We start from the raw sequence: 10,425 nt of genomic DNA on the forward strand, positions 1-10,425 counted from the left end.
TACAAGGAGTTGTTTTGAATTGATTCATGTTGACACTTGGGGTCCTTATAAAGTCAATACTCATGATGGTTTTGTTGGTTTTTTTTACTGTGGTTGATGACTTTTCAAGGCGTATTTGGACATTTTTAATGAAGCACAAAAATGATGTTGTGAAAATCATAAAAAATTTTAGTGTTTCTGTCCAAAATCAGTTCAATACTAGCATCAAATGTATTAGGACTGATAATGATAAGGATCTATGTGAGGGGGATATGCTTGAGTTTTATCTGTCTCATGGTATTGTGCATCAAAGGAGTTGTGTAGATACACCACAGCAAAATGGTGTAGTAGAAAGGAAGCATAGACATTAGCTTGAAACTGCTAGAGCTTTGTATTTTCAATCTAGAGTTCCAGCTTCTTTTTGGGGAGAATGTCTTCTTTGTGCTACACACTTTATTAATAGGATACCTCTAAGCAGTATTAGGTTTATTTCACCTTTTGAGAGGTTGTTGGGTTCTAAACCTAACTTGGATCATCTTAAGGTATTTGGTTGCCTTTGTTATGCTTCTACTTTGACAAGCAATAGAAGTAAATTTGATCCAAGAGCCAATCCTTGCATCCTTATTGGTTATCCTCCAGATCAAAAGGCTTATAAGCTTTATGATCTGACCAGCAAAAGAATTATCATCTCTAGGGATGTAATTTTTCATGAGATGCATATTCCTCGTCATTTTTCTCACACTAACCCCAATCCTTCTCCCATTTTTCTCCCAGCCTTAACTTCTTTCACCTTGGATGATTTTTGTCCTGTTCCTGAACCTTTAGTTATTGAATCAGACCCTGTAATCCCATCTCCTTCAGATTTTGACATTTCTCAAACTTCCTCTCAAACTCCACAAAATTCTCACCAAGCTCCATAAATTTTCCCATCCTACATAGATTAACCAGCCTACTCAATCACCTGTTCATACACCTATTTCAATTCCTATTAGAAAGTCAGATGGACCTCACAAGCCTCCCTTTTGGATGACTGATTATGTTGGTATTGCTATAAAATCTCAACATTTGTGTAACATTGTTAAACATGATGAAATTCCTTCTCCTTTCAGAGCCTTTATATCTCATTTCAGTCGGTATTTTGAACCTAGTAGCTATCTGGAAGCTTCACATAATGAAGCTTGGGTTGATGCTATGAGAAAGGAGATAGATGCCTTGGTTTCTAATGGCATTTGGGGACTGGTTAAATTACCTAAGGCCAAGAAAGCCATTGGATGCAAATGGGTTTTCAAAGTTAAGTTGAGATTTGATGGCTCTGTTGAGAGATTCAAGGGCAGACTAGTTGCCAAGGGTTTTACACAGAAGTTTGGCATTGATTTTGAGGAAACTTTCTCTCCTGTTGTCAAAATGGCCACTATTAGGTGTCTTTAACCTTTAGCAGCAAGCAAACATTGGCTTGTTCATCAACTTGACATCAATAATGTCTTTTTACATGGAAATTTGAATGAGGAAGTCTATATGACAGTCCCTGAAGGGTTTCCAATCCAGATAACCTAGTCTGCAAGCTCAAGAAGTCTCTCTATGGTTTGAAGCAGGCCTCAAGGCAATGGTTTGCTAGATTGTATTCTTAGTTATTTCTCAATGGTTTCTATCCGTCAAATAATGATTACTCTCTTTTTCTGAAGAAAATTGATCAGGACATCACTATTGTTGCATTCTATGTAGATGATATTCTCTTAACTGGTTCAGATACAACAGTTATAATTGATCTGAAGACTCATATTCATAAGGTTTTTAGTATAAAAGATCTTGGCCATCTTCATTTCTTTCTTGGAATTGAGGTTAGCTATGTCAGTCAAGGTATTATACTTTCTCAAAGAAAGTTCACTAAGGAACTCCGAGAGGATTGCAATTTGGACTTATCTAAGTTAGCCATGACACCCCTGCCACCTAGTCTGCGATCTGAAGCTATTGAGTGATTTTGGTGACTTCTATGCTGATCCCCTATTCTATAGATGTTTAGTAGGAAAGTTGAACTTTCTTACTCATACTATACCAGATATTGCATTTTCTGTGAAGACTATGAGTCAGTTCTTACAACAGCCTAGGGTTCCTCACTTTCAGGCTCTTCAGCATGTCCTTAGATACATTGCTGGGTCTATTTGTTAAGGCATTCTCCTCCATTCTACTGATAGGCTTTCTCTTCAGGCCTATTCTGACTCTAATTGAGCTTCTTGTCCTAATACTAGGAGATCAGTCATTGGCTATGTAATGCTCCTTGGTCAGTCTCCTATCTCTTGGAAATCCAAGAAACAAGGCACAATTTCCAAGTCATCTTCTGAGGTTGAATACAGGGCCATGGCAGCAGCATCTTCTGTAATCACTTGGCTTGTCAGATTATTGCAGGAACTTGGGGTGCAGAATTTGAAGCATGTTAGGTTGCATTGTGACAATCAAGCTGCTATTCATATTGGGAAAAATCATGTTTTCCATGAACGCACTAAACACGTAGAGCTTGATTGTCATTTCACTAGGGAAAAGGTCATGGAAGGCCTTATTGAACTCAGATTTGTTCCTAGTCATGATCAACTTGTTGATCTTCTCATTAAGTCTCTATGTTCTCTTCAACATCTATAGCTTAGTTCCAAGCTAGGTTTGGTTGATTACCCAGTCTCTAGCTTGAGGGGGGTATTGGTGATTGTCCTACTTCCAGCTTAGACAACCTTAGCAAGCCGTCTACAGCAGCAGCAGCTTTTGCTGCCTTCATCAAATCAGTCTTTGAAGAAACTTATGCAGAATATGAGAAGCTTCTGGAAGAAATTAGTTGTAACTAACTCCCTGATTTCACGGGCTGACGTGGCAGAAAGTTTGTTATGAAAAGTCTTGTAATAACATAATATAAATAGTTGTCTTAGAAGCTTCTTTTCATTGTAATCAAACACAAGTTTTGTGTGACATTTTCTCTTTCTATTTTTCTCTCTATTTTCTCCTAGTTAGATCATCTTCTTCATTCTTAGATTTTCTGATGTAATGATTACATATTGTAGAATCGATTAATTCAATCAATGAAGATGTTCTGTTTTTACTTGAATTCACTGTTTGATTGAAGTTTTTCATCAACTTCTTTACCTAGAAAATAAAAGCTATTTTATGGATATGAAATGTTCTATGGATTAATTATCTAGCATTATTGAAAACCATATATCCATAATGCAAAAGTAAACGTCCTTGATTCCTTATGGTCTTATGCCTTGTGCTGTTATGCATGCACCTAATTTCTTTTAACATAACTAGAATTACATAAATCATAAAGAGAAATTACAAAAGTTGTGAAAATTAAACATCTTGACCTAATAAATAACCTCAATTATCAAAAACATTGAAACTCAAATCCTTGGTTAAGAAAAGCCCCACTTATCCACACTTTCATGTTAGGCAAGTTAAATTCCTCCCTACATTTTGCAACCTGTTCCAAACAAAGTTCATGTGTTAGATTGCAATGATTTCCATAAACCAAAGTATAAAATTAAAATGGAAAATTAAAGGTAAAATAAATCAAAGAAATTACATTTAGGGTAAATGTGAGTACGAATTGCTCGTATAGAGTGCTTAAGCTTGAATTTCGAATTGTAAACGTAGTTAATGAATCAAGCGCCTTGTAAAGGGACGCTGCTACACCTTGTCCTTTGTTACTCACTACCTTGACATAAAATTCTCTTTCTTCAATTTGAAGCACATCCATCTACATTACATTCAATAGTTCAATACGGTTAATAATCGAATGAATAATTAAAAAATTGTACTAATGTCACTTGAATTTAGTTGTCATATATATTACGACGATTTCAATGTAACACTATCAACGTAACTATTAAGAGCTAATATTTAAGAATTTGGATTAGATCTTTAGATTGTACCTGCACAATCATCTTACAAACCGGAAGAAAGTTGTCAAGAGAAGCATTTTTCTTAGGGGTATCAGCATAACCTTGGCTTCTCTCGGCAGCTTTCAAAGATGATTCAAGGCCTTCTATTTGAGATTTTAGCTTCTTTGATTGCATTTGCAAGTCTTGCACATACAACACCGCGTCGCCAACTATGGATGCCTTGTCCATCTAGAACAAATAATTATGGTTAATTTCCAATAAACATAAAATTAGCACAAAACAAAATATTAATTAGTTGACGATGTAAATAAAATTGAAAGATAATAATAATTTAATCATTGTATCTTGATATAATCCTTCATAATATAAAACAAATTTTGATATTATACTCTATAATAGTGCTTTAAAAATGGCTATTAGTATATGAATCAAATTAAAAACCTTCAACTACGAAGAGACATTAATGAATGTGCCAAATCATCTGGGAACACAACATAAAATTTAATTATGTTGGGTTAAGATTTTATTGAATTTAAGATCAAACATGCAACAATTAATTGGAATTTGATATAGTAGATGGTAGAAGATTTGTTATTATAATTTTAAATGCCGTGTTGTTTGTCTAAATAATGTAATGCACTTTTATAGTATGCTCATTTGTCTTGTTTAATACAACAACTTTGGTGTTTTTTCTCAAGATTCTAAGTTATTGCATGTGAAACCGTATCAAAACTCAAAATAGCAAATCTGCGTATCTCTTAGCCTGCTTTTAAAAATTCCATGAATCGAACCTAGTCTCTTTTTATTTATTTATCCTATAATTCAATGTTTATTTATTTATTTATTTATTTTATCATTAGAAAAAAGTTTTGTGAGAAATTTAAGGTAAAGACATCTAATACGGAAAGAATATGTAGCTGTTTTGTAAAAAAACATATTATATACTTGTACTTCGTATTAAATTATGTGCCCATCAATACATCATACTTCGTATTATATACTTGTACTTTGTATTAAATTATGAATGAACACATTATCATATTAAGTCTAATTTTATATTCCCAGTAATAAAAATAGTCTAATTTTTTAAACTATTTTGGGTTTTAAGTATTTTTTTTCATTAAGTAACGTAGAGAATAAAATCGTAATATGCGCTCCTTTTTGTTTCCAGTTTACATCACTATCCAAACTCGTTGCACTCTCATTGTGGAGTGAACTGATCAACAATCAAAAAACATGGTTTTTCTCTCTTTAATCCAACATAATTATCATCTTTGTTTCCCTTATTTTTTTCATAGGTATTTTTCAATTTCAAAGCCCAATAAAAAAGATTAAAAAAATTGCTTTAGTGGTTAAGTTGACTAGTGTAAATTTTAACTTCTATGTATGTTATATTCCCTTTTTTAAGTAGCTCCAAAATGTTTGCAGGGTTTCCCTTTATAGCACTACCTAATTTTCTTTATTAAGTATTGTTCCCAAAAAACTAATAATAAAAATAAATAAATGCATCACTCACAATGAAGAATAACATTACATAGTGTTTGTGTTAGTTAAATATGTACTCGTACAAATTATATATCATCAATACACAAACATAAATACTCTGTAATTTTTAACATTTGACCGCTTGTAAAAAAAGATATATTTTTCCTCGTATTATCAACCAATACTTCTTTTCATTCTAAAAATAAATAAATAAATAAAACAACGGATAACTTAATTTTGGGATGGAGTTGTGGAAGCCTAATGTAGTAGTGTTATTTGTGTAGTTGTGTACGATTGTATGAAGAGATGTACTTCTAGAATTTGGCTAATAGGGTTTTTTTGCACACTTTAGTACGTTAAATTGAGCCTTTACATACTTAATCAATGACTCTATTACTCCGTACAATATTTAGAGAGAGAGAGAGAAACATTATAAATGGCCAAACACCCAAATAATATATTAATGGTGTAGTTAGATTGCAACTCTCAAATTATGAGAGTAATTTGCCATCAAAGTCTCAAACATGCATAAGAAAAATAGGAACTATACTATATATAATACCTATTCAAAAAAAAAAATACTATATATAATACAACTATTCTAATTATACATTTTTACACGTCATACAATAACTTATGAGGCATAAAAAAAATTAGGTGAAAATTTTAAAATTACCGGTAACATCAAAACAACATAAAAAAATACATAAGTTTGATAGTAACGTCGGTAAATTAATTATCGTGAATTATTCCATAGTTAATACGAAATTTTACTAATAAAACAAAATAATTAACCACCTAAAAAACATACCTTTGTGATATTAGGAACCAAAGCACGAAGGGCATAGAGCTTCTCCTTCATCCTTCCTCTCCTCTTCCTCTCCGAAACCAACGTCCTCGATCGATCGAGCTTCCCCTTCTTCGACGTATTCTTCGTAGTGGCCGAAGAATGCTCTCCGGCCTCTAAGTTATCATCATCTTCGTCATCATCCTCCTCCTCCTCCTCCTCTTCACCTCCTCTACCATCTTCGAACCCGGACAAGGAATTAAGCATAGTATTGTTGGTACAAGACATAGTTGGTGAACTAAAATTATTAAAAACATTGTTATCTTGAGAAAGTGGGTAGAAATTCATGCTATAATTATCAGAAACATCATTATTTCTAGCAAAAGAAAGGGGATCAAAGTTTTGATTAACACAAATACTAGAAGGATCAGAGGTTTCAGATCCTCTTAACATTTCAATAACATGATTAAAATTAATGTCATTTTCAACAAAATCAAGGCTAAAATCATGGATTAGTGGTAATGATGGGGTGGAAGAATTGGAATCATCCATGGTTAGATTTTTGTGGGAAAAAGTCAGAGAGAAAGAGAGAGAAGAGTGTGTGTTGACCTTTTTTGCAAGCTCATTTATGTTCTTATTTATACTAAGCGGATTAGAGGATTAGTGGGGAAATGAAGAACTTATTTATTCTTAAAAATTAGAATTAAGCTTCTTACTAGTAACTTTTTAAATTTTATTTTATAGCTTAGTAAGCTTCTTACTAATTTTATCTAAGGGTAAATCATATAAAGGGAATTTTATTACTCCGTAAATAATACTTGTACTTCGAGTGTGTTTTATTCACCTAAGTTTTATTTATCTGAGTTTTACTGAACTTATCCATACATATTCAGACGTAAAAGTTGAGTTGTTACTGTCTCAATTGAATAGAGGAAGTAATTTATATAAAAAAAAAATTAAAAAAAAATTGATGTGTATATTTTAGGATCTATTGAGTGCCCCAATCCCCATGATGATGTTTATTTTGTTTGGGCTACCGTTTTAAGTTGATAAAATTCCTGATTATGCAACTAATGCAAAGTACTCTGTATGTATTTGGGCGTGTTAATATAAACTTTTTTTATTCTATATTACGAACCTTACTCTCAACTCTCAAGTTCAATAAAATTTCATTTACTTTGCTTGGTGGAATGGCTACCACTTTATTAGTGAACTACATTAATTTCATTGTATTGAATTTGTTTATTTTTCTTTGTGTAAGAAATTATAAAATAATTCATTAATATTTTTTAAATAATCAGTCAGTAATTCAATACAAAGTACATACATAGACCTACGTATAGAAACTTATTAGATCTTCCTGCTCTGCCCTCTTTTTGTTTAAATTTGGACTATGGAGTCCTTCATGGAGTTTCTCTTTTTTTTTTTTTTTATTACAAACATAAATATACTTTTTATCCTCCCCTACACACGACATAGGTTTAAAATTTATAGGAACTACTTAGACCTATCTATAGAAACTTATTAGATCTTTGTGCTCGAATTTGTCTAAAATTATTAGGAAAAATGTAATTTAATAATCACACCTTTAGCCTGTCTTCCATGAACAATCCCACCTTTTAAAATTTCAGAAACAATCCCACCTTTGACCCTCATCTTTCACTAACGATCCCATTGACCTACAACCTGTTAAACAAGTTAATTTTTTTTTTCCTTTTTTAACTACTTTTCTTCTCAATCCACCAGTCCAACCACCATGGCCACCCCAACACTCACTCCTTACCGCCACCCCCACCCACCAAACCACCACGAAACCTCCAACCATGCCGGAAAATCCTATAACCACTCCCAAAACCCAACCCTAGCCTTGAAAACTCCACCCACATCCCCGAAAAAACCCACCCCAGCCTTGGAACTCAATCCTCAGCCCCGAAATATTCCACCCCAACCCCGAAATTCCACCCACGGCCTCGAAAAACGCCACCCATCATCTCTCAATTCGATTTTTGGTTTGAAATTAAACGCAAATTATGATTTCAATCAACTGAAAAATCGAATTGAAAGGGAATTGATGAATTCAAAGGAGAGAAACATACCAAAGAGAAGAGAGAAACAACATGATAAGGACAAAGAGGGGTTGCGGCAGTGGTTGTGGCCATTGCGGGTGCTGACATTCGCGACAGTGGTTTTTGGGTTGGGTTGGCAGGGAATGGGGAGGGGATGCAGTGGCGGGGATGGAGAGGGGATCAGTGGCAGGGATGCGGTGGCTAGGGCTGGGAGTTTTGGTTTTTTTTTTTTAAAAAAAAAGATTAAACCTATTAAAATATGACACGTGTCTTATAATCTAAGAAAATCGGTTATCAAAACAATCCAACCGGTTAGGGATCGTTAGTGAAAGATGGGGGTCAAATGTGGGATTGTTTTTGGAATTTCAAAAGGTGAGATTGTTTATGGAATACCGACTAAAGGTGGGATTATTAGATTACATTTTTCCAAATTATTACATCTAAAACTTTTTCTTTTTCAGGCGATTGTAAGCATATCTTGTCATTTAAGTCAAAAGAGAGTAAAATATGTGACAAAATTTTCAATAGGCCAAACTACTTATCCTCAAAACAAGTGCTTACCTATTACTAACCTAAAAGGGGTGAATAAAAATATGCTTTCTTAGTGTGAATGGAACAAGAATAGTGGTATATAAGGGAGAAACCAATCCCTACTCTTAACTCCATATGTTGACAAAATTGAATAATTACTTATTTACTTAATACGACAAATGCATTTTTTTAATTAATATCATTGGTGCATATGATTTTCTTATTTACTACATTTAAATTAAAATATGGAGTAATTGATTATAATTATGTGAAAAACGGTATGCGGGTCGGTGTCTTATGACCGTCAGAGTATGCCTCATCATCTTAAGATTCGATTCTCAAAGGATTAATTAACTAATTAAATAAACTTTAATTTGATAAAGACATAAATATTTATGCAAATAGAACCTGCCTCAAATAAAATTCTGCAAAGTTATATTTAATCTCATTTGTAAATTATAATTAACAACGTCAATTATTTTGTGCGATTATTGTTGTTTGTTTGTATAATACAAAACATTACTACAGATAGTCACTCAAAATAGTGTATTTATGTACTAAAAGTATCTATGTAGGTATCTCCTAATTGCTTAAATATAGGTATAGAAAACTATATCAAAAATTAATTGTCATGTTATTTTAATTCTACCTCTCATAATTAAGAATTCACTATAAATTCAATAAAATATTGTATTTTAATATAGGTGTTCTCTTTCATCCCGTTTCCACCCTTTTTAGATACTCTTGTAATACGAAGTACATTTTTCGAAATGAAAACCTAACTAATGTGACAATATAATCTGTTTTACAAACAATTGTAGTGTACTTTGTAATTGTCTTTAGTCTATGTTTATGCAACTAACATTTTTTGACAAAGGAATTAAATATAAACAAGAAAATTCAAGAAAAAATGAAAGGAGTTTAAGATTATTTTATAGATTGTCAACTAAATTACCATGCAAATATGCAATCACGCATGATAACCTGTCTCCAATAATTAAGGGCAGTGAAAAGGACAAGTATTATCACACCGCAATGTTGTGAACCGGCCAAATATTTTTATTTGTACCAAGTATAATGCCATTAGTTTGTAATTTTCAGTATGGTTTTGGCTCAAAGCATGTCATTTTTAGGGTGTTTTTTCCTTTTGTTTTGAATCTATTTTTGTAATAAAAAAAAAAAAAGGTGCGTAATCTAAATTCCACAATCTAGTGCTCGAAATACAATTTTTTCTGCCTTAAATATATGTTAACAGAGAGACTTAAATCCACGTCAACTAAAGTAAAATTTTCTCAACAAGTCATGCCAAAGTCGTCGCATACATGTCAAAGTCATCAATTATCGAAGAACAGAAAAATGCATGACCTAATCGTGAAACCATTGAACGACCAGCATATTCTATCATTTGAACGAGTGAATTACATTTTGACTTAAATCGTGTTTTCAAGCAAGATTACGCACATTAATAGAATTTGTTTAGTCGATTGCCAGATAATGAAAATTTTTGGGACAACACAAAAAAATAATCACTTAACGATCATTTAAGGTTGATTTTGCAACTACCACATCAACGTTTGGCATTTAACAACGACTATTGTCGCAATCGTTTAGCGATCGAAGTTTCTTCAATTCGAAAACAATTAACTACTGACCTACTCGTTCAAGAAATCAAAATAAGAGGATCAAACTATTT

General features: G+C 32.7%; 1 protein-coding gene across 1 annotated transcript; it reads right to left on the minus strand.

The window, feature by feature from the left end:
• Positions 1 to 3,178: 3,178 nt before the first annotated feature.
• On the minus strand, positions 3,179 to 7,157 carry LOC110730879 (transcription factor FER-LIKE IRON DEFICIENCY-INDUCED TRANSCRIPTION FACTOR-like). The gene is made up of 4 exons (XM_021910706.1): positions 6,160 to 7,157; positions 3,894 to 4,091; positions 3,545 to 3,718; positions 3,179 to 3,442 (listed from the first exon to the last, which is right to left on the minus strand). The coding sequence occupies exons 1-4, from the start codon at positions 6,685 to 6,687 to the stop codon at positions 3,347 to 3,349; spliced, it is 996 nt and encodes a 331-aa protein (XP_021766398.1). The 5' UTR covers positions 6,688 to 7,157; the 3' UTR covers positions 3,179 to 3,346.
• Positions 7,158 to 10,425: the final 3,268 nt, after the last annotated feature.

Source organism: Chenopodium quinoa, unplaced genomic scaffold (genome assembly GCF_001683475.1).
Source record: "Chenopodium quinoa cultivar QQ74 unplaced genomic scaffold, ASM168347v1, whole genome shotgun sequence".
In the NCBI taxonomy this organism is placed as follows: Eukaryota; Viridiplantae; Streptophyta; class Magnoliopsida; order Caryophyllales; family Amaranthaceae; genus Chenopodium; species Chenopodium quinoa.

What these genes read in the sequence shown, in the direction of transcription:
- LOC110730879 (XM_021910706.1), bottom strand. Translation starts at nt 6,687, where the DNA reads ATGGATGATTCCAATTCTTCCACCCCATCATTACCACTAATCCATGAT. An exon ending in TGGTTCCTAATATCACAAAG is followed by an intron (nt 4,092 to 6,159) that starts GTATGTTTTTTA and finishes TATTTGTTCTAG; the next exon opens with ATGGACAAGGCATCCATAGT. An exon ending in TACTCACATTTACCCTAAAT is followed by an intron (nt 3,443 to 3,544) that starts GTAATTTCTTTG and finishes TGTTTGGAACAG; the next exon opens with GTTGCAAAATGTAGGGAGGA.